The 22,230-nt window shown below is 42.1% G+C and overlaps 4 protein-coding genes and 3 non-coding genes across 8 annotated transcripts; all 7 read right to left on the bottom strand.

The window, feature by feature from the left end:
• Nucleotides 1–207: 207 nt before the first annotated feature.
• LOC146381398 (NAD(P)H dehydrogenase [quinone] 1-like) lies at nt 208–1,629 on the bottom strand. The gene is made up of 6 exons (XM_084938668.1): nt 1,511–1,629; nt 1,214–1,378; nt 1,011–1,141; nt 824–931; nt 647–748; nt 208–570 (listed from the first exon to the last, which is right to left on the bottom strand). Exons 1-6 carry the CDS (start codon nt 1,512–1,514, stop codon nt 271–273), a joined length of 810 nt encoding a protein of 269 aa, XP_084794794.1. The 5' UTR covers nt 1,515–1,629; the 3' UTR covers nt 208–270.
• Nucleotides 1,630–3,452: 1,823 nt separating this feature from the next.
• trnai-uau (transfer RNA isoleucine (anticodon UAU)) lies at nt 3,453–3,546 on the bottom strand. Its single transcript has 2 exons — nt 3,509–3,546; nt 3,453–3,488 (listed from the first exon to the last, which is right to left on the bottom strand). It is a non-coding gene; the product is annotated as a tRNA-Ile (tRNA).
• Nucleotides 3,547–6,152: 2,606 nt separating this feature from the next.
• Nucleotides 6,153–20,463, bottom strand: LOC146381400 (NAD(P)H dehydrogenase [quinone] 1-like). 2 transcript variants are annotated; one of them, XM_084937406.1, is made up of 6 exons: nt 20,361–20,463; nt 7,153–7,317; nt 6,950–7,080; nt 6,763–6,870; nt 6,586–6,687; nt 6,153–6,509 (listed from the first exon to the last, which is right to left on the bottom strand). In XM_084937406.1, exons 1-6 carry the CDS (start codon nt 20,362–20,364, stop codon nt 6,210–6,212), a joined length of 810 nt encoding a protein of 269 aa, XP_084793532.1. In that variant the 5' UTR covers nt 20,365–20,463; the 3' UTR covers nt 6,153–6,209. The 2 variants fall into 2 exon arrangements, with proteins under 2 accessions (XP_084793532.1, XP_084793531.1); XM_084937405.1 differs by lacking the exon at nt 20,361–20,463 and adding an exon at nt 7,450–7,550.
• On the bottom strand, nt 8,115–8,208 carry trnai-uau (transfer RNA isoleucine (anticodon UAU)). Its single transcript has 2 exons — nt 8,171–8,208; nt 8,115–8,150 (listed from the first exon to the last, which is right to left on the bottom strand). It is a non-coding gene; the product is annotated as a tRNA-Ile (tRNA).
• LOC146381402 (NAD(P)H dehydrogenase [quinone] 1-like) lies at nt 11,352–13,080 on the bottom strand. Its single transcript, XM_084937408.1, has 6 exons — nt 12,959–13,080; nt 12,664–12,828; nt 12,462–12,592; nt 11,962–12,069; nt 11,785–11,886; nt 11,352–11,708 (listed from the first exon to the last, which is right to left on the bottom strand). The coding sequence occupies exons 1-6, from the start codon at nt 12,960–12,962 to the stop codon at nt 11,409–11,411; spliced, it is 810 nt and encodes a 269-aa protein (XP_084793534.1). The 5' UTR covers nt 12,963–13,080; the 3' UTR covers nt 11,352–11,408.
• Nucleotides 15,219–15,312, bottom strand: trnai-uau (transfer RNA isoleucine (anticodon UAU)). Its single transcript has 2 exons — nt 15,275–15,312; nt 15,219–15,254 (listed from the first exon to the last, which is right to left on the bottom strand). It is a non-coding gene; the product is annotated as a tRNA-Ile (tRNA).
• Nucleotides 19,060–20,427, bottom strand: LOC146381404 (NAD(P)H dehydrogenase [quinone] 1-like). The gene is made up of 6 exons (XM_084937409.1): nt 20,361–20,427; nt 20,066–20,230; nt 19,865–19,992; nt 19,678–19,785; nt 19,501–19,602; nt 19,060–19,424 (listed from the first exon to the last, which is right to left on the bottom strand). Exons 1-6 carry the CDS (start codon nt 20,362–20,364, stop codon nt 19,125–19,127), a joined length of 807 nt encoding a protein of 268 aa, XP_084793535.1. The 5' UTR covers nt 20,365–20,427; the 3' UTR covers nt 19,060–19,124.
• Nucleotides 20,464–22,230: the final 1,767 nt, after the last annotated feature.

Consider the following 22,230-nt stretch of genomic DNA (forward strand, 5'->3'; position numbering starts at 1 on the left):
CCTGTGTGTTCCTATTAGAACGGGGATTTGCATTAGCATGTGGAACCATAGCCAGCCCCCCCAAACTCAGTTCCCCATCACATTTAAAGCCATACATGACTGGATCTTATAGGGACTTAGAACCATTATTACATTGTGGTAGTATACAATCATGTTCTGGAGGGATAATATGTATGAAACCCAAGTGGTGCATTTATAACTCATTGCTCAAAGTTTGAATAAAGCAGGCTTTATTTTAAGATCAAGACATTACATTGACCCACTCCATCGTCAGACCCCGGCCTTGGTCTGGCTGTTGGCTGGCAGTGGCTTGCCCATGTGGATCCCCACTGTGAGGCCAGACTCTTTGCTGGCATATTTCTCTTTGACCTCAGGCTTCAGCAGGAAACCCTTCTCCTTGTCAAAGTAGTCCAAGGGAGCAAAGTACACAGGTGCTTCCCCACAGAGGTTTTGCAGTCGTGTGCGCCAGCCCTCCAGCATGGAGCTGCGAGATTCAGGAGAACCAGCAGCAGGATCCCAGAAGATCTGAGGTGCAAAAACCTGGAAGCCACAGCAGTTCAGGATCCCGTTCTGCACACAGGGAGGAGCAGCTGTTACCACATGACAGATCATTTAATGCTTGGCTCTGTTTATAGTGAGACCTCACCTGCAGTGGCCACAGTGTGACATTGATGTCACCACTGATGCCAGTGTCACTGTACACAGATTCAGGACAGTCAGTGGTGAAGGACAGCATGGCTTTCTTGTCCTGTACAGAGAGCAAGGAGTGAGCAAAGAGGGAGAGGACACAGCCTGAACACAGACATGTTGGTGGAGCTCTCACCTTGAAGATCCCCTCACTGTACCGCTTCTCCTGTGCGTAGACAAAGCCCAACACCCGATCCATCCACCCCTTCATGATTGCAGGAACAGATGACCAGTACATGGGGAACTGGGAACACAGGTTTAATGGTCATTTTGATGTTGACACCTGTTAGCTGACAACAAAGACACTTCCAGTCAGACACTACCTGAAAGATGACAAGGTCTGCCTCCTTGAGCTTCTCCTGCTCTTTTTTGATGTCATCTGCAAGTCTGCCCTCCTCTGATGCCAATTTGATCTCCTTTGCATAGCAGAAGTTCTCAGCATCCTTCACTCCACCTTCAAATAAAGCTAATGTTTACACCTGAAGCACAATCAAAGCATTGCTATACCTGCAGAATATTTGTATACCAGTGATGTCCTCAGTAGTAGCTGCAGCTTTGAACTTCATGGCGTACAGGTCAGACACCTCTACAGTGTAGCCTTGAGCAGTCAGAGCTGCCACAGCAGCATCTTTAGCAGCAGCATTGAAGGAGGCAGGGCTCTCATGGGCATACACAATCAGCACTTTCTTGGCTGCAAAGCCAAAGAATAAAAAAAACAAAACATAAAGTTCCATTCAGCACAGAAACCTTTCACTCTTCTTGTCAAAGATTATCAGCTTTGGCCAAACAAGTTTCAGCAATTACCAGGAAGAAAACGCCTTACCCATTCTCAAAACTGCTGCGCAACAGTAAATAATGAGTTTTCTAGCGAGCTGGTATAATAACAGAAAAGGTGCCCATACTGAAGCAAAACACAGCCTGCTGCTTTTATACACACTTCGAGCACTACTTCACACAGGTGCTGTCAATCAGCAATAAACCTCATGCGTCAGCCAGCTGGTACTGGGGTAATATCTCTCAGACTGGTTGGTGGCAGTAATGCACCATTTTGCTGTTTGCCAATCAATCAATACTTTATTTATATAGCACATTTAAAACCAGAGATAGACCAAAGTGCTTCTCAATAGTAAAATATGAAATAAAATTAATTACATATGGGTACGATAATAGAGTAGAAATACATTTCCAGATAAAACAAAGCACTAATTAACCTGTGAGTACTATGTTAAAAGAAATATTTCACAGTTAGTGTTAAAGTTAGGTAAAATCAACACCGAAATATCAACTGGAAAAACCCAGTAACACAATAGGTTAAAATTACATACAAATGCAATAAAAGTACAAAGTGTACATCTGATAACTCACTAACTAATCTAAAATGCAAGATCAAATTAATACGTTTTCAATCGTGTTTTAAAAGATTTAAAAAATTCAGACGCGCGAAGTTCAGCTGGAAGATTGTTCCAGAGGTTAGGTGCAGCAATGGCAAAGGCACGATCACCTCTGGTTTTCAGCCGGGACCTAGGTTGCACCAAGAGCATTTGACTCAATGATTGAAGTGCTCTCCTAGGAGTATACAGGCGAAGTTCAGTTAAATAGCAAGGCGCAATATCATTTATAATTTTGAATGTAAGAAATAAAATCTTAAAATCAATCCGATATTTGATGGGCAGCCAATGTAGGTCAGCAAGGATCGGAGTAATAGAATCAAATCTTCTAATACCAGTTAAAAGGCGTGCCGCTGCATTTTGGACAATTGTAGTTTATGAAGAAGGGCAGATGGGACGCCCAGGTAAAGGGAGTTGCAGTAGTCTAATCTTGAAGTAACAAATGCATGTGTAAGTTTTTCAAGATCCATTCGCTGTATGTAATGCTTAGCCTTAGAGATTTGTCATATTTGGTAAAAGCTAGACTGTACTACAAAAGACACTTGTTTATCAAGTTTAAAGGAACTGTCCAAAAGAACGCCTAAGTTACGTACTGTATCAGAGCGGGAGGTAGCAAAGGGCCCAAATATATCGGCTAATTGTCCCAGAGGGATGTGGCTATCAAAGACAATAATTTACGTTTTCTTTTCATTTAGAAAAAGGGAGTTACTCGTTAACCACCCTTTGATCTCCCTCATACAATCAAGAAAGCAGCATAGTGAAGATGGAGTATCGTCAGTCAGACAAAAATAGATTTGAATATCATCAGCATAAAAATGAAAAGAAATGTTATATTTGTCAAATATAGAGCCCAAGGGAAGTATGTACAATGAGAACAACATAGCCAACTGCCAATAAACCCTATAAGAAGTAGAAGAAGAATTTCTGTCAGGTTTCCCATTTTGTATGGAAACTGGTGGAAGTAACTCTTGAGATTAACTTAAACCTTCAGCCCAGTTTAAACACAACATGAATATTTACTTCATATAATCATAATCATCTCAGTTTCACACACATCATTTTCTCATGGTGATTGTTGCCCATCATGGCGAACCAATGATTTGCCTTACGCCCTGCGGTCTGAGAACCTTTGGTATAAACTATACATAAGGACATAAAAGGTACACACACACAAACAGCCAAAATTCTCTGACTTTGGAAGAACGTGTATATCAAGATGGTTAATAGCTCACATTGAAAATAAACAGAAACAAAAAATAGCAGAACAAACACAGAGAGGTATAATTCTGGGTTTCTTAATCTTTATTTTGAATGTTGTTCATTTTAAAGATGCTATAAAGTTTGTTGGCATTTTTTGTTTCATTAGCTAAACGTTCATGCTCCAGGTGAGGCTTGAACTCACAACCTCGGCATAGCTCAGCTTAATACTGTCATATAAGTACCGCGCGCTAACCGATTGCGCCACTGGAGCACATGCACAAAGATGTGGTGTGGAGGTTAGCCAGATAACTCAGAGCCAGTCAGTTAGACCTTTATTTGACGTTAGCAACATAAGACCATACAAGCCAGGTCCCACGGCTCTACCTTGTCCGTACATACATGTGCGGGGATCGGTAGTCGCCGGCGCCAGCCAAGTTATAACGGTAAGGCTTCTCTGAACAGCAACGCGATCAGCATGTAACGGCCACCACTATACTCCCACACCCACTAGCAGGGATGGGTACCGGTATCCGGTGCCATGATGGCACTGGTTCTGACATAAACGGTAGTAACCAGACCAAAAAGCAGTGCACATTTCGGTGCTTTTTTTTCCTGAGATGTCATACACTTTGGATTCTAGCCAATCATTTTACCTTTGCAAGCGTAGTAGGCGGGCCCAGGTACGTACGTTCTTTTAGAGCAGAGCTACAGATTAAAAATGCCCAAGGCGAAGCGGTCAAAAGTCTGGCTGTACCTCACAGCAAAAGATGCAAACTCAGCAGCCTGCAACAAGTGCTTTAAGATGATACTGTGCAAAGAAGGTAACACCTCGAATCTGATGAAACACCTGGCGACGTATAGCATTTTGTTAAAAGCCGAGAAATGCACCATATTTGATAGCTTGCGGCGAGACCCCACACCGTGCACATCTACTGCGGGTGTGGTGCCTGCTATCGGACCCGGAGCAACATCCCCCAAAAACCCGAAGAGGAGAGTCCTGGCCCCTAGCCCTGCCAGTGTAGCAGAAATGATGACGGATGATGATGGCAGCAGCAGCCGTTCTTCTCTGGGCGAGTAGCTTAATGTTGTTCGTGTATACTTTACGTTGAGTAGGCTAACCACGTTATTACATTAATGCAGGTAAGGTGAACTAGCAAACACCGTCGTAGTTACATGCGGCTGTCTTCTTGTTTGATGGCAGATACTCCCTTCACCCTGGCCAAAAAGGCTAAAATGACTAAAGAAAAAGTGGAAAACAGCTAAACATGAGAGGTTTTTGGACAAAGTTTGTGTTTTTTTCCATTGTTTAAGCACTGCTTCCAGCCAAGAGTGATAGCATATACGCCCTATAGCTGCAGAAAAGTCTAACGTTGTTATCGTTTTACAAAAAAACAGCAGAACATGAGAGGTTTTTGGACAAAGTTTGTGTTCTCCATTCTTTAAGCACCGTTTAAGCACCGGCACCATTTCAAAAGGACCGGTTTGGTACTGGTATCGGATAAAACCTAAACGATACCCATCCCTACCCACTAGGGGACTCCCCCAACTACAATAATAGTAGGGCAACACCCCCTCCCCCCAGTGATGCTATAATACAATAAGGGTTGTCACAGCATGTATTAATATATGTGGGGAATCAATTTTTTTTCTATACATCTATATTACAACTGCTTTTTTTTTCAGTCTGTGCACATTTGTTTCAGATCATTTCTGTTTCCCTTTTTTCCTATTTCACTTTTATTCTTTAATTTTCGTAGGTTTTAGTGTAGTTTACTAAGAGATATTGAACTAATTGATAAAGAATTCAAGCATGTGGCAACAAAGTCTTTGTATCCCTGTATTCTATCACTATACCATGAACTTCCATGTAGCAAAACTAAATTAAATGAATGAAAGTTGAAGTCTGTGTCTACTTTTCATATAAATGAGCTTTGCCTCAAATGAAATTTGCCTCTCTGTTATACTATTTCCCAGTAATGTTTTAGAAGCAGTTAACTGTACTATTTGATCGACTTCCGCGCATTTAAATGAGCTATTCTCCTTGGCTCTTACTTTTTAAAAAGTAGCTAAGTGAACTACATATAAATGTTATTTAGCCTTCAGTACAGTTAGCGTGCTTCCACTGCAGCGAGAGGTGATTGGCTTCTAGTTCTTGGTAGTGGAGGAGCACATGACTGGCTAAATCTTAGTTGAATTTGGTACGCAAAACTATTGGCTCTCACATGGTGGATTTGCTTGACCAACCAGTGGCAGGTGAATAGAAATGCTGAAAAGCCTTCAGTACAAATATTAGAAAAAGGACAAACACAATCTTTAAATATTAAACATGCGTTATTCTTCCTGTGCACTGGCATCACAGTCAGCTAATTTCAGTTCATGTGTGGGAAGAGGGAAATCGTGGAAGAGCCCACCGTGGCAATAGACATTTTTACCTCACAAAAATACCAAGCGTGCAATGGTAAAGGGTAAACTGCATCTAGGACAGAAAGAACACATACTGCTGTGTGATCTTAAAGCTGCTTTCATGCCAAACCCTGTAGTATAGGCAGTGAGGCGCAATAGGGCTTGCAGTCACCTGATGTACAGCAGCGATCGGGTGTCAGTCTTGCTTTCAACCTTGGTGTAAGGTCACCTCCCCCCCCAAAAAAAGGAAAAACTCCAAACACCTGTGTGTTCCTATTAGAACGGGGATTTGCATTAGCATGTGGAACCATAGCCAGCCCCCCCAAACTCAGTTCCCCATCACATTTAAAGCCATACATGACTGGATCTTATAGGGACTTAGAACCATCATTACATTGTGGTAGTATACATCATGTTCTGGAGGGATAACATGTATGAAACCCAAGTGGTGCATTTATAACTCATTGCTCAAAGTTTGAATAAAGCAGGCTTTATTTTAAGATCAAGACATTACATGGACCCACTCCATTGTCAGACCCCGGCCTTGGTCTGGCTGTTGGCTGGCAGTGGCTTGCCCATGTGGATCCCCACTGTGAGGCCAGACTCTTTGCTGGCATATTTCTCTTTGACCTCAGGCTTCAGCAGGAAACCCTTCTCCTTGTCAAAGTAGTCCAAGGGAGCAAAGTACACAGGTGCTTCCCCACAGAGGTTTTGCAGTCGTGTGCGCCAGCCCTCCAGCATGGAGCTGCGAGATTCAGGAGAACCAGCAGCAGGATCCCAGAAGATCTGAGGTGCAAAAACCTGGAAGCCACAGCAGTTCAGGATCCCGTTCTGCACACAGGGAGGAGCAGCTGTTACCACATGACAGATCATTTAATGCTTGGCTCTGTTTATAGTGAGACCTCACCTGCAGCGGCCACAGTGTGACATTGATGTCACCACTGATGCCAGTGTCACTGTACACAGATTCAGGACAGTCAGTGGTGAAGGACAGCATGGCTTTCTTGTCCTGTACAGAGAGCAAGGAGTGAGCAAAGAGGGAGAGGACACAGCCTGAACACAGACATGTTGGTGGAGCTCTCACCTTGAAGATCCCCTCGTTGTACCGCTTCTCCTGTGCGTAGACAAAGCCCAACACCCGATCCATCCACCCCTTCATGATTGCAGGAACAGATGACCAGTACATGGGGAACTGGGAACACAGGTTTAATGGTCATTTTGATGTTGACACCTGTTAGCTGACAACAAAGACACTTCCAGTCAGACACTACCTGAAAGATGACAAGGTCTGCCTCCTTGAGCTTCTCCTGCTCTTTTTTGATGTCATCTGCAAGTCTGCCCTCCTCTGATGCCAATTTGATCTCCTTTGCATAGCAGAAGTTCTCAGCATCCTTCACTCCACCTTCAAATAAAGCTAATGTTTACACCTGAAGCACAATCAAAGCATTGCTATACCTGCAGAATATTTGTATACCAGTGATGTCCTCAGTAGTAGCTGCAGCTTTGAACTTCATGGCATACAGATCAGACACCTCTACAGTGTAGCCTTGAGCAGTCAGAGCTGCCACAGCAGCATCTTTGGCAGCAGCATTGAAGGAGGCAGGGCTCTCATGGGCATACACAATCAGCACTTTCTTGGCTGCAAAGCCAAAGAATAAAAAAAACAAAACATAAAGTTCCATTCAGCACAGAAACCTTTCACTCTTCTTGTCAAAGATTATCAGCTTTGGCCAAACAAGTTTCAGCAATTACCAGGAAGAAAATGTCTTACCCATTCTCAAAACTGCTGTGCACAACAGTAAATGATGAGTTTTCCGTCTAACTGGTGTAACAACAGAAAAGGTGCTCATACTGGAGCAAAACACACCTGCTGCTTTTATACACACTTCGAGCACTACTTCACACAGGTGCTGTCAATCAGCAGTAAACCTCAAGAGTCAGCCAGCTGGTACTGTGGCATCTTCTCTCAGACCAGTTGGTGGCGGTAATGCTCTATTTTGCTGTTTGCCAACTGCCAATAAACCGTATAAGAAGTAGAAGAAGAATTTCTCTCAGGTTTCCCATTTTGTATGGAAACTGGTGGAAGTAACTCTGAGATTAACTTAAACCTTCAGCCCAGTTTAAACACAACATGAATATATACCTCATATAATCATAATCATCTTAGTTTCATACACATCATTTTCTCGTGGTGATTGTTGCCCAACTTGGCGAACCAATGATTTGCCTTACGCCCTGCGGTCTGAGGACAAAAAAGGTACACACACACACACACACACACATACAGCCAAAAACGAAGCAGAACAAACACAGAGAGGTATAATTCTGGGTTTCTTAATCTCTATTTTGAATGTTGCTCGTTTTTAAAGATGCTATAAAGTTTGTTGGCATTTTCAGTGTGCTCAGCATTTATTGGTTTCATTAGCTCAAAGTTTATGCTCCAGGTGAGGCTTGAACTCAGAACCTTGGCATAGCTCAGCCCAATACTGTCATATAAGTACCACGCGCTAACCGATTGCGCCACTGGAGCACATGCACAAAGATTTTATTCCTTTCTTTCTCCCTTCATTCAACTGGTCTAAGGGAAAAAACAGGGGGACAGAAACAGCTTGGTCAGTCATTTATAGAAAGAATACTTTACACTATACTATATTGCCACAAATCTCACGCTTGTAGTCTATGTACTATATATAGGATTAATCGATAGCTGCATTGGAACAGCAGTCTGGCGAGGAAGGAGCGGCTAGCAGGTCCAGCGGGCATGTGGTGTGGAGGTTAGCCGGTGTTCTGACAAACCATCCTACTTTGGCAAAACATCCTACCGTAAGTAGTTTATGCACATTTCTGCCGTCACAGAGTAATTCCAGCTTCCCAAACTTATGTTTGCCCATCACAATATGCTTTTAACTCATATTCATAAAGCCAGGATGGTTTGTCACTTCATTTTACCAGTTAAAGTATGCTTGTAGGTAACATTCACAAAGGTAGCATGGTTTGGCACTTAATTTTACCCGTCAGAGTATGTTTCTAGCTCTTATTAACAAAGGTAGGATGATTTGCCACTGAATTTTAGCTGTTAAATTATGCTTCTTGCTCATATTCACAAAGGTAGGATGGTTCGCCACTGAATTTTAGCTATTAAAGTATGCTTCTAGCTCAGATTAACAAAGATAGGACGATTTGTATGGGCTCAAATTGTGGTTTAAATATTTTGTACTTGTAAATCAGTTTTGTATTTGTAAATTGGGTTTTGTATGTGTAAAAAGAATTTGTGTGTATGTAAAAAAGATTTCTGTGTGGACTTAGCCAAAAAATGCCTGTGAAACTCTCGCACTCAAGTTTCAACTTACAAGTATGAATTTTGACCCTATTTTTCGTCCTTTCATCTGATTGGTCAATGTCATGTCAATCACAAATTTAACTATCCAATCAGAGAACAGATGGGTTTGGCTGTCGGAGTGGTCCTTTTTTCAACTGCAGGTCCTTGAAGGGTAATACAGTTTGAAGCTGGAGGATCTCTATATAAATATCCGATAGAAGCTAGGTCCCGTAACGTTCAGCAGCTGTTGAAAGGATAAAGTTGTGCTATATCAGTGGTTAGAAATACCATTATTACTTTAGGATTAGTTTAACACAAAGTCAGGGCTGACCTGGGACCATTGCTGTGAGTCACAGTGCGCAGCATAAAGGTCCGGACACAGGATGTGCTGCTAATGCTAACTAAAAGCCAAGGATCCAGAATTTGTTGCGCTGGCTGCTGAGCTCTGTGGGTTTTTGCAGCAGCTCTACTTGTACTAGATGCACCTGCTCCTTGTCGTGTCTATCTCAGACTTTATGTCCTCTACAAGAGTTTCTGTTTTTTTGCTAGTTCTTCAAATGTTCAATAAAAACATCTACGCTAATTCATAACGAAGAAAGTTTTGTAACTATCCCTACTAGTGTAGACTGTCATTTCCAAAACACTTGCCACAAATCTCACGCTTGTAGTCTATGTACTATATATAGGATTAATCGATAGATACATTGTAACAGCAGTCTGGCGAGGGAGGAGCGGTTAGCAGGTCCAGCAGGCATGTGGTGTGGAGGTTAGCCGGATAACTCAGAGCCAGTCAGTTAAACAGACCTTTATTTGACGTTAGCAATATAAGACCATACAAGCCAGGTCCCACGGCTCTACCTTGTCCGTACATACATGTGCGGGGATCGGTAGTCGCCGGCGCCAGCCAAGTTATAACGGTAAGGTTTCTTTGAACAGCGACACGATCAGCATGTAACGGCCACCACTATACTCCCACACCCACTAGGGGACTCCCCCATCTACAATAATAGTAGGGCAACACCCCCCTCCCCCCAGTGGTGCTATAATACAATAAGGGTTGTCACAGCATGTATTAATATATGTGGGGAATCAATTTTTTTTCTATACATCTATGTTACAAATGCTTTTTTTTTCAGTCTGTGCACATTTGTTTCAGATCATTTCTGTTTCCCTTTTTTCATGTTTCACTTTTATTCTTTAATTTTCGTAGGTTTTAGTGTAGTTTACTAAGAGATATTGAACTAATTGATAAAGAATTCAAGCATGTGGCAACAAAGTCTTTGTATCCCTGTATTCTATCACTATACCATGAACTTCCATTTAGCAAAACTAAATTAAATGAACGAAAGTTGAAGTCTGTGTCTACTTTTCATATAAATGAGCTTTGCCTCAAATAAAATTTGCCTCTCTGTTATACTATTTCCCAGTAATGGTTTAGAAGCAGTTAACTGTACTATTTGATCGACTTTCGCGCATTTAAATGAGCTATTCTGACATCCTTGGCTCTTACTTTTTAAAAAGTAGCTAAGTGAACTACATATAAATGTTGATTATCCTTCAGTACAGTTAGTGTGCTGCCACTCCAGCGAGAGGTGATTGGCTTCTACAGTTCGTAGTAGTGGAGGAGCACATGACTGGCTAAATCTTGGTTGAATTTGGTACGCAAAACTATTGGCTCTCACATGATGGATTTGCTTGACCAACCAGTGGCAGGTGAATAGAAATGCTGAAAAGCCTTCAGTACAAATATTAGAAAAAGGACAAACACAATCTTTAAATATTAAACATGCTTTATTCTTCCTGTGCATTGGCATCACAGTCAGCTAATTTCAGTTCATGTGTGGGAGGAGCAAAATCATGGAAGAGCCCACAGTGGCAATAGACATTTTTACCTCACAAAAATTGCAGGAGTGCAATGGTAAAGTGTAAACTGCATCTAGGACAGAAAGAACACATACTGCTGTGTGATCTTAAAGCTGCTGTCATACCAAACCCAGCCAAAGCCTGTAGTATAGGCAGTGAGGCGCAATAGGGCTTGCAGTCACCTGATCTACAGCAGCGGTCGGGTGTCAGTCTTGCTTTCAACCTTGGTGTAAGGTCACCTCCACCCCCAAAAAAAAAAAAAAAAAAAAAAAAAAAACACTTGTGTGTTCCTATTAGAACAGGGACTTGCATTAGCATGTGGAACCATAGCCAGCCCCCCCAAACTCAGTTCCCCATCACATTTAAAGCCATACATGACTGGATCTTATAGGGACTTAGAACCATCATTACATTGTGGTAGTATACATCATGTTCTGGAGGGATAACATGTATGAAACCCAAGTGGTGCATTTATAACTCATTGCTCAAAGTTTGAATAAAGCAGGCTTTATTTTAAGATCAAGACATTACATGGACCCACTCCATTGTCAGACCCCGGCCTTGGTCTGGCTGTTGGCTGGCAGTGGCTTGCCCATGTGGATCCCCACTGTGAGGCCAGACTCTTTGCTGGCATATTTCTCTTTGATCTCAGGCTTCAGCAGGAAACCCTTCTCCTTGTCAAAGTAGTCCAAGGGAGCAAAGTACACAGTGGCTTCCCCACAGAGGTTTTGCAGTCGTGTGCGCCAGCCCTCCAGCATGGAGCTGCGAGATTCAGGAGAACCAGCAGCAGGATCCCAGAAGATCTGAGGGGCAAAAACCTGGAAGCCACAGCAGTTCAGGATCCCGTTCTGCACACAGGGAGGAGCAGCTGTTACCACATGACAGATCATTTAATGCTTGGCTCGGTTTATAGTGAGACCTCACCTGCAGCGGCCACAGTGTGACATTGATGTCACCATTGATGCCAGTGTCACTGTACACAGATTCAGGACAGTCAGTGGTGAAGGACAGCATGGCTTTCTTGTCCTGTACAGAGAGCAAGGAGTGAGCAAAGAGGGAGAGGACACAGCCTGAACACAGACATGTTGGTGGAGCTCTCACCTTGAAGATCCCCTCACTGTACCGCTTCTCCTGTGCGTAGGCAAAGCCCAACACCCGATCCATCCACCCCTTCATGATTGCAGGAACAGATGACCAGTACATGGGGAACTGGGAACACAGGTTTAATGGTCATTTTGATGTTATCACAGTTTTTAGTGCCAGAAATGGGAAATTCACATTGTTGCTGCAGCAAAGTAGACAAGGAAGGAATAAAGTAGACAGTTTACTTAAGAACCATACTGTGCGAAGATATTTCTTCTACATTGTAGAGTGTATCCAATTTAGATACAAATATATATGTACATTATATGCAAATTACAGTACTACAGTATTCTGGTAGCATCAGAACAGAATCTTTCACAGTGCAGTGGCTGATGTTAATAGAATAAAATATGTGCAGAACCTAGTGTGTGCTCATGTGGTGTGTTTTGAAATGTACATTCACTGCTGATGTGGACACCCTACAGCCAATCACAAAGACATTTCCAGTCAGACACTACCTGAAAGATGACAAGGTCTGCCTCCTTGAGCTTCTCCTGCTCTTTTTTGATGTCATCTGCAAGTCTGCCCTCCTCTGATGCCAATTTGATCTCCTTTGCATAGCAGAAGTTCTCAGCATCCTTCATTCCACCTGCAATTAAAGCCAGTGTTTACATTTGAGAACAATCAAAGCATTCCTATACCTGCAGGATATTTGTATACCAGTGATGTCCTCAGTAGTGGCAGCAGCTTTGAACTTCATGGCGTACAGGTCAGACACCTCTACAGTGCAGCCTTGAGCAGTCAGAGCTGCCACAGCAGCATCTTTGGCAGCAGCATTGAAGGAGGCAGGGCTCTCATGGGCATACACAATCAGCACCTTCTTGGCTACAAAGCCAAAAATAAAGATTTGATCGAGTTCCAGTCACATACAAACATTTCATATTGATTGCCAAAGGAAACAGCCAAAACAAAAACCAAACACGTTTCAGCAGTTATCAGGAAGAAAACCTCTTACCCATTCTCAAAACTGGTGCACAACAGTAACTGATGAGTTTTCTGACTAGCTGACGTAGGAACAGAAAAAAAAAATACTCATACTGAAACAAAACACAGTCTGCTGCTTTTATACACACTTCGAGCACTACTTCACACAGGTGCTGTCAATCAGCAATCAGGGTCATGAGTCAGCCAGCTGCTACTGAGGGATTTTCACTCAGGTTTCCTATTTATTACTAAAACTGGAAAATATTTTAGTGGGAGTAACACTCAGACTAAATTGAATGTTCATCCCAGTTGAAACACAGCATAAATGTATAACAGTTCAATATATTCATTCTGTTTTTTAATTTCCTCTTATAAATAATATTCACCTCAGTTTTTCTCCATCATCTCCTGTGATGATTGGTGTCCAACTTGGACCAATGTTGGATGTTTGACCAAGTCCTGCAGTCTCAGAACCACTGATATAAACTATACAAGAGGACACACACACACACACACACACACACACACACAATAATGCTTTATTTTTAAATCATTATTAGGAACGTTTATAATAATTTCTTAAGGTGTTATACAGTGCCATCATGTGGTCGTGGTTTAAGTCATCATAATGCTTATGAAGCCAGACAGTGTTTTATATCTCTGAAAACAAAGAGGTGGGTTTTAAGAAAGAAGTTTTTATGTAATAAATAGATGGCAAAATTTCTATAAAATAATCAGAATCAGAATCAGAATACCTTATTGATCCCTAGGGGAAATTATTTTTCGTTACAGTGCTCCATTATAAACAAACATTAACAAAGACAGACAATACACTAACTAAGATGCTTCCCCATCATGCAACAGCATAGAGAATCGCACTGGCCACAACAGACTCATAGAAAATCCTGAGCATTTTCTGGCAGATGTTGAAGGACCTCAGTCGCCTCAAAAAATAGAGACGACTCTGACCCTTTCTGTAAAGTGCTGTGGTGTTTGTAGCCCAGTCCAGTTTATTGTCAGTGTGTACTCCAAGGTATTTATAGTCCTCCACAATGTCAACACTGACCCCCTGGATTGAAACAGGGGTCAAGTGTTTCCTGGTCTTCCTGAAGTTCACTATCAATTCCTTGGTCTTTGCCACATTGAGCTGATGATTCTGCTCACACCACGTAACAAAGGAGTCGACCACAGCCCGGTACTCTGTCACATCATCCCTGCTGACGCATCCAACCACTGCGGAGTCATCAGAAAACTTCTGAAGATGGCAGGTCTCTGTGCAGTGGCTGAAGTCTGTGGTGTAGAGGGTGAAGAGGAAGGGGGAGAGGACAGTCCCCTGTGGTGCCCCTATGTTGCTGATTACCTTGTCAGACACACACTGTGGGAGACGTACATATTGTGATCTTCCTGTCAGGTAATCAACAATCCAGGACACCAGAGAAGCATCCACCTGCATTGCTGTTAACTTATCACCCAGGAGGGTTGGCCTGATGGTGTTGAAAGCACTGGAAAAGTCAAAAAACATGACCCTCACAGTGCTCGCCGGCTGGTCCAGATGGGTGTAGACACGATTGAGCAGGTAGATGATGGCGTCCTCTGTTCCGAGATGAGGCTGATAAGCAAATTGAAGGGGATCCAGATGTGGTCTGACAATGGGTCGCAGCTGGTCCAGGATGAGCCTTTCCAGGGTCTTCATGATGTGGGAGGTCAGTGCCACGGGCCTGTAATCCTGGGGGCCACTGGGACATGGCGTCTTTGGAATAGGGATGAGGCATGATGTCTTCCACATCACTGGTACCCTCTGCAGACTCAAACTTAGCATAAACAGTTTATGAAAGACTCCACACAGCTGGGGGGCACAGGCCTTGAGGACGAGGGGACTCACTCCGTCTGGTCCAGCAGACTTGCCTGAGTGAAGTCTCCTCATTTGCATCTCAACCTGGTATTGAGTGAAGGTGATGGGTGGGGGAGGGGTGTCAGGAATCTCACAGGAGGCAACAGCGCCATGTGAAGAGAGAGGCTGGCACAGTCCTTAGTCACCCACGGCTTGTTATTTGGGTAACAATGAACAGTCTGAGCTGGAACAATGGAGTCGGTGCAGAAAGTTATGTAGTCTGTGATACACTCAGTAAGCCCATTGATGTCCTCGGCGTGAGGCTCACAAAGATACTTTCTTTGAAGAAAGTACACAAATTCACTTTATAATAGGCATACATGACATTTGTTGTCTCTTAAAGAAAACAGGTTAAGGAGATATTTCTTTCCCCTTTAGGTAAACATTAATTCCAAGAATCTGCTCCAGGTGAGGTTTGAACTCACAACCTCGGCATAGCTCATCCCAATACTGTCATATAAGTACCACGCGCTAACCAATTGCGCCACTGGAGCACATGCACAAAGCTTTGATTCCTTTCTCCCTTCATTCAATAGGAAGCCAATGTAGTGAAGCCAGAATCGGAATGATGCGATCAAATTTCCTTCTACCAGTTAAAAAACGTGCTGCCGCATTTTGCACTAATTGCAAGCGTGACAGGGTGCCCAACCCCAATTATAAGGGAACTGCAATAGTCCAAACGTGAGGTGATAAAAGCATGAATAACAGTTTCCAAATTGTGTTTGGAAAGGAAAGGCTTGACCTTCGATAGGCGTCTGAGGTGATAAAAAGACGATTTTACCACCCTATTTAAATGACCATCAAAGGAATTTTTAGTATTATATAAAATACGGGGGTTGTGTGAGTTGGCCGAAATAAGTTGAGAAAGATAGGCATGTTTATCGGCTTTAACCACCTTCTGATAACTTTTCCAACTACTTTTTAAGGTTTCCAGACAGAAATGCAGCCTGTCTTTTTTCTGCTGTCTTTCACATCTCCTACATTGTTTTCTAATTTCTCGGGTGAAATCAGTTAGCCAAAACCTTGTCTTGGATTTACATTGTCTTAGTGTCAATGGGGCAACAACATCCAGCGCAGATTTACAAGCAAAATCAAAGTACAGAAGTAAGTCATTTGAGGTAGGCAACTCCGAAGAATATGACATGAGATTGTCAAACAATATAAAACTGTTCGGCAGTATCAGAACGAAGGGCACAATAATATCGAACAGGCACAGCCCAATTTGCAATGGCGTTAAGAGAAGCAATATCAAATAAAATAGGCATATGGTCGGAAAAAAACGCATCTTTAACACATACATTGCACACAGATAGATCATAAGATGAAACCAAGTCTAGCGTGTGTCCACGTTCTTAAGTGGCACCATTTACAGATTGGACGAAATTAAAAGACTTTACTAAGTCCAGGTATTATTAAACACCGTGAATTAACGGTTTGGAGCACTAGAAGAAAGGGTGTACCCTGCCTCTTTTTTCATCTTGTTTAAGTCATCACAATTAAAACGCCTTATAGTTGAGACATACTAAAAACACAGAAGTGAGTTTTAATAAAGAAAGATTTTAGGTAATATGTGAATGGCAAAATGTCTATTTTGTATTACTTATATTGAGTATACTTGATGTAATCAGTCTCTATTATTTGATAGTCTATTTATATTCTGTATATGTTTTTCCTATTTCACAATAGAGTGCTACCTAACACAACCTTTGTAGCAGTGACTGCAAGATCGCAGCACTGTAGCGCCAAAAGAGTTCCATTTATGAGCCTATAATAAATTACGGGGAAATAAATTTCAGGCCATTTAAGATATAAAATTGCCTCTGCAACAGGCTGGTTACCTACAGAGGTGGGAAAAGTATAATCGTTCTGTACTTAGGTAGAGGCACAGATACTAGTGCCAAACCCTCAGAAACATGGGGAGAATATGCAAATTCCACACAGAAAAACCCAAGGACGATGGTGGAATTGAACTCAGGTCCTTCTTACGGTAAGGCAACAATGCTAACCAACGTGCTGCTTCAAACTGCTTACTCAAAGAAAAAATTAGCCTCTGAAATATACTCAAAATCAAAAGTCAAAGCTCTTTGGAGAACATTACTAGCAGCTATTTTTGTGCAAAGCTAAGTGAACACTGTGCTGTATGTATTAAATCATTAATAACAGTAAATGTGAATAAAGACTTTATTTCAGTCTAAGGTTGAGTCCTAATACATTGGGTGTACCATGCCTGTTGTCCTATAGGTGCTGGGAAAGGTTCAAGTCCCAAGTCCCCATGCAGATGTGAGTTATCAATGTATATATGGAAAATAAAACCAGAAAATGAACTGCAGAACAATTCTCTTTCCATACCAAAAGATTAGATAGATATAATTTTTATTTCGAACATGCAAATATAATTGAAATAACAACAGAAAAAAAAACAACTTAAAAATCATCAAGTTTTCATGTATATATCTTTGTCTACAGAATGCGTGTGCTCGAAAAGGAGTAGGATGAAGTTTATACTTTTCTTGTTCCTACCCCCTTATTTCAGATTTCATTGCTTACAAATCCGTATCCAGGATTCAACATTATTTGATCATATATGGTTAACTATGTACAAGTCTAACACATTGAACATACACAAATAAAAACCATTTTCAGCACGTAAACCAGAACAACAACAAGATTCAAAAAGCATTGTAGATCATGCTTGTAGGCAGTGTTGGGAAGGTTACTTTTAAAATGTATTCCACTACAGATTACAGAATACATGCCCCAAAATGTATTTTGTAACATATTCCGTTACGTTACTCAATGAGAGTAACGTATTCTGAATACTTTGGATTACTTAATATATTATCATGGTGTTTACAACTACATGAATGTGACTTATTACTATTACTGAAGGTCCGCGGCTCCGAACCATAGTAAAGGGACCTCTGGCTAATACGTCGGGTCCGCATCGGGCTCGTAGCCGAAAAATACCTTTACTTTGTTGTCTGGGTCAAATTTGCTAGCGAGAGACAGAGAGAGGCGTTGAAAGGCTGCTCCAATGGAATTTATTGTTTCGGAAGAAAACACGAACAGGGTGTACAGTCGAGTCTTAATAGCTTACTTACAACTGGGCTCGTCAGGCACTCTTCTTGGCTGCAGTGGTTATTATTATATTTACATGCTTCCAGCTCCCGTTTCTGCTCGATGACAACTCGTACTTTTCCACTTTCCCTTTTCTCCCTCCTTGCGCTCACAGAAACATAACGGGTATGGTAGTCCATTCTCCCTGCAGCACGGACTACACTACCCATGAGGCTACGTTCTTTAGGGCTTTGTCTCTAGCATTCTGCCTATTAGCTTAGCACAGGGGTGTCAAACTCCAGGCCTCGAGGGCCGGTGTCTTGCAGGTTTTAGATCTCACCCTGGGTCAACACACCTGAATCAAATGATTAGTTCATTCCCAGGCCTCTGGAGAACTTCAAGACATATTGAGGTCATTTAGCCATTTAATCAGCTGTGATGGATCAAGGACAAATCTAAAACCTGCAGGACACTGGCCCTGGAGGCCTGGAGTTTGACACCTGTGGCTTAGCACAACAACAACAAGGCGCTCTGTCACCCAGGAAACAGACAGTCGCAGAGAGAGCATTGCCCTGTAACCATGGCAACCGTAACGCTGCCGCCTGGAACAACAGAACATAGCTGTCAAACAAAACCCAAACAATCCTACGACATGAAACAGAAAAATACCGCCGTGTAATCCATTTATTTCAACAAAGTAACTTTATTCTAAATACCACCTTTTTAAACCGTAACTAATGGAATACAGTCACTCATATTTTGCATTTTAAATATGTAACGGTGGTACATGTATTCCGTTACTCCCCAACACTGCCTGTAGGCTGCCAACTTGTAGAACAGAGAGACTGAAGTAAGCAATAGCTGAGAACAGCTATTTCTAGTCCTGTCACAGACATCTGAGTTGTATGAATTTTGTACATATGTAATGCTCAGTTAAAAACAACATTTAGTTGTGTCATTTTTGAAATGAATATTCTATTCAATACAGGGATCTGTCTTTTGACCATGACTAAAAATTCACATTTCCTGTCCTCTCACATGCTGAGGTTTTTAAACATGGTATTCAGAATTCATCCAGTCTTGAAAGCTTGCCGAGTATCCTATTATGTACATCAACCATTTTCTAGGTGGTTGAACTGTATGAGAGCAAGTGGTGCATTTAAAAATCACTTCTCAAACTGAAGTTACAATAAAGCAGCCTTTTTATTGCAGTAGACATTTCAAGACATTACATTGACCCACTCCATTGTCAGACCCCGGCCTTGGTCTGGCTGTTGGCTGGCAGTGGCTTGCCCATGTGGATCCCCACTGTGAGGCCAGACTCTTTGCTGGCATATTTCTCTTTGACCTCAGGCTTCAGCAGGAAACCCTTCTCCTTGTCAAAGTAGTCCAAGGGAGCAAAGTACACAGTGGCTTCTCCACAGAGGTTTTGCAGTCGTGTGCGCCAGCCCTCCAGCATGGAGTGGCGAGATTCAGGAGAACCAGTAGCAGGATCCCAGAAGATCTGAGGGGCAAAAACCTGGAAGCCACAGTAGTTCAGGATCCCGTTCTGCACACAGGGAGGAGCAGCTGTTACCACATGACAGATCATTTAATGCTTGGCTCTGTTTATAGTGAGACCTCACCTGCAGTGGCCACAGTGTGACATTGATGTCACCATTGATGCCAGTGTCACTGTACACAGATTCAGGACAGTCAGTGGTGAAGGACAGCATGGCTTTCTTGTCCTGTACAGAGAGCAAGGAGTGAGCAAAGAGGGAGAGGACACAGCCTGAACACAGACATGTTGGTGGAGCTCTCACCTTGAAGATCCCCTCACTGTACCGCTTCTCCTGTGCGTAGGCCAAGCCCAACACCCGATCCATCCACCCCTTCATGATTGCAGGAACAGATGACCAGTACATGGGGAACTGGGAACACAGGTTTAATGGTCATTTTGATGTTGACACCTGTTAGCTGACCGCAAAGACATTTCCAGTCAGACACTACCTGAAAGATGACAAGGTCTGCCTCCTTGAGCTTGTCCTGCTCTTTTTTGATGTTATCTGCAATTCTGCCCTCCTCCCATGCCAATTTAATCTGATCTGCAAAGCGGTCCGCTGCATTCTTCACGCCACCTGCAACAAAAATCCAGTGTTTGCATCTGAAGAGCAATCAAAGCATTCCTATACCTGCAGGATATTTGTATACCAGTGATGTCCTCAGTAGTGGCAGCAGCTTTGAACTTCATGGCGTACAGGTCAGACACCTCTACAGTGCAGCCTTGAGCAGTCAGAGCTAACACAGCAGCATCTTTGGCAGCAGCATTGAAAGAGGTAGGGCTCTCATGGGCATACACAATCAACACTTTCTTGGCTGCAAAGCCAAAAAAAAAAAAAAAAAAAAAAAAAATTGATATAGTTCCAGTCAGATCACAAATATTTCACATTATTCAAAATAAGAGACCAAACAAGTTTCAGCAATTACCAGGAAGAAAAAGTCTTACCCATTCTCAAAACAACAGTAAATGATGAGCGTTCTCTCTAGCTGGTATAATAAGAGGGAAAAGGTGCCCATACTGAAGCAAAACACAGCCTGCTGCTTTTATACACACTTCGAGCACTACTTCACACAGATGTTGTCAATCAGCAATCAGCCTCATGAGTCAGCCAGCTGCTACTGCGGGATTTTCTCTCAGGTTTCCCATTTTGTACAGAAACTTGGGCATAACTCTGAGATTAACCTAAACCTTCAGCCCAGTTCAAACACAAGATTAATTTATAAGTCATAGTCATCTTAGTTTGACTCGTTCTACAGTGCCATCATGTGGTCAAAGTGTCCTTTCAGTGTAGGATCTATGGTACATGGTTTAAGTCACCATAACGTACCTTCTTCTAGAAAGTTGATTCTGTTCATCTGGATGGTTTGTTTATAGTGGAAGGAACATTTTGTCAGTCATCCATGTGAGCTCATTGGTGAGAATCGGTTGATTTGAGGTTTTTCCAACATTAGAAACGCACCTTTGCACAATGTCTGAACGTTCCATCACTTACTTGCAACTGGCCATGAGGTCAGTCAGTATGTATGAATATGCAAATTGTCATGACCATAGACCAGGAGCATATTCACAGCGAGATAGTATCTGCAACCACAGCACCATTCCTCGGTTCCCATTTCAGATCAATTCAATTCAGTTCAATTCAATTCAATTCAATTCAATTCAATTCAGTTCAGTTCAATTCAATTCAATTTTATTTACACAGTGCAGTTTTAAATATTCTGGGAGACACAAGTCAGCCTGCAGTCTCAGAGAAAAGAGCTCTAATAGGGTGATATGGTACTAGAAAGTCACTGAGTTAAGATGGGGCCTGATTATTGAAGACCTTGTATATAAGGAGCCAGATTTTGAATTTGGTTCTGGATTTAACAGGTAGCCAGTGAAGGGAAGCCAATATAGGAGAAATATGCTCTCTCTGTCTACTCCCTGTCAGTGCTCTTGCTGCAGCATTTTGGATCAGCTGAAGGCTTTTCAGGGAGTTTTTAGGACATCCTGATAATAATGAATTAAAGTCGGCCAGCCTAAAAGTATTAATTAATGAACTATTTTTTCAGCATCACACTGAGAGAGGATCTTTCTAATAAATATATGTGTTCCCTTCCATTTGCGCAATATCTTTAAAGATATTGCGCAAATGGAAGAAAGCAGTCCTACATATTTATTTAATGTATGCACTGAAGGACATATCCTGGTCAAAATGACTCAAAGGTTCCTGACAGTTTTACTGGAGCCCAATTTCATCCATCCAAATAGAATATTATGGTCAACAGTATCGAACGCTGCACTAAGGTCTAGCAGGACAAGCACAGAGACGAGTCCACTGTCAGAGGCCATAAGAAGATCATTTGTAACCTTCACTAAAGCTGTTTCTGTGCTGTGATGAGCTCTGAAACCTGACTGAAACTCTTCCAATAAGCCTTTCCTCTGCAGATGATCTGTTAGCTGTTTGGCAACTACTCTTTCAAGAATTCTTGAGATAAAAGAAAGGTTGGAGATTGACCTGTAACTAGCTAAGACAGCTGGGCCAAGAGATTACTTTTTAGGTAATAGTTTAACTACCGCTAGCTTGAAGGCCTGCGGTACAGAGCCGATTATTAGAGATGGGTTGATCATATTTAAGATTGAAGCATAAATTAATGGCAGGATTCTTGGAGCAGTCGTGTAGGAATGGGGTCTAAACGGTTGGTGGTTTGGAGGAATTAATTACTGAAGTTAACTCAGAAAGATTAATTGGAGAAAAAGACTAAATGAATACAAATTGTACTGAAATTAGATGGATATAATATTACGTCTGTGAGATGATTAAAGTTTTGTTTGT

The sequence above is a fragment of the Perissodus microlepis genome, chromosome 8, assembly GCF_051167445.1.
Source record: "Perissodus microlepis isolate ML-2025 ecotype Zambia chromosome 8, ASM5116744v1, whole genome shotgun sequence".
In the NCBI taxonomy this organism is placed as follows: Eukaryota; Metazoa; Chordata; class Actinopteri; order Cichliformes; family Cichlidae; genus Perissodus; species Perissodus microlepis.

What these genes read in the sequence shown, in the direction of transcription:
- LOC146381404 (XM_084937409.1), bottom strand. An exon ending in CACTACTGAGGACATCACTG is followed by an intron (nt 19,993 to 20,065) that starts GTATACAAATAT and finishes TTTTTGTTGCAG; the next exon opens with GTGGCGTGAAGAATGCAGCG. An exon ending in TCACACTGTGGCCACTGCAG is followed by an intron (nt 19,425 to 19,500) that starts GTGAGGTCTCAC and finishes CCCTGTGTGCAG; the next exon opens with AACGGGATCCTGAACTACTG.
- LOC146381398 (XM_084938668.1), bottom strand. An exon ending in TACTACTGAGGACATCACTG is followed by an intron (nt 1,142 to 1,213) that starts GTATACAAATAT and finishes CTTTATTTGAAG; the next exon opens with GTGGAGTGAAGGATGCTGAG. An exon ending in CAGACCTTGTCATCTTTCAG is followed by an intron (nt 932 to 1,010) that starts GTAGTGTCTGAC and finishes CTGTGTTCCCAG; the next exon opens with TTCCCCATGTACTGGTCATC.
- LOC146381400 (XM_084937405.1), bottom strand. Translation starts at nt 7,528, where the DNA reads ATGAGCACCTTTTCTGTTGTTACACCAGTTAGACGGAAAACTCATCAT. An exon ending in TACTACTGAGGACATCACTG is followed by an intron (nt 7,081 to 7,152) that starts GTATACAAATAT and finishes CTTTATTTGAAG; the next exon opens with GTGGAGTGAAGGATGCTGAG. An exon ending in ACAACGAGGGGATCTTCAAG is followed by an intron (nt 6,688 to 6,762) that starts GTGAGAGCTCCA and finishes CTCTCTGTACAG; the next exon opens with GACAAGAAAGCCATGCTGTC.
- LOC146381402 (XM_084937408.1), bottom strand. An exon ending in CACTACTGAGGACATCACTG is followed by an intron (nt 12,593 to 12,663) that starts GTATACAAATAT and finishes CTTTAATTGCAG; the next exon opens with GTGGAATGAAGGATGCTGAG. An exon ending in ACAGTGAGGGGATCTTCAAG is followed by an intron (nt 11,887 to 11,961) that starts GTGAGAGCTCCA and finishes CTCTCTGTACAG; the next exon opens with GACAAGAAAGCCATGCTGTC.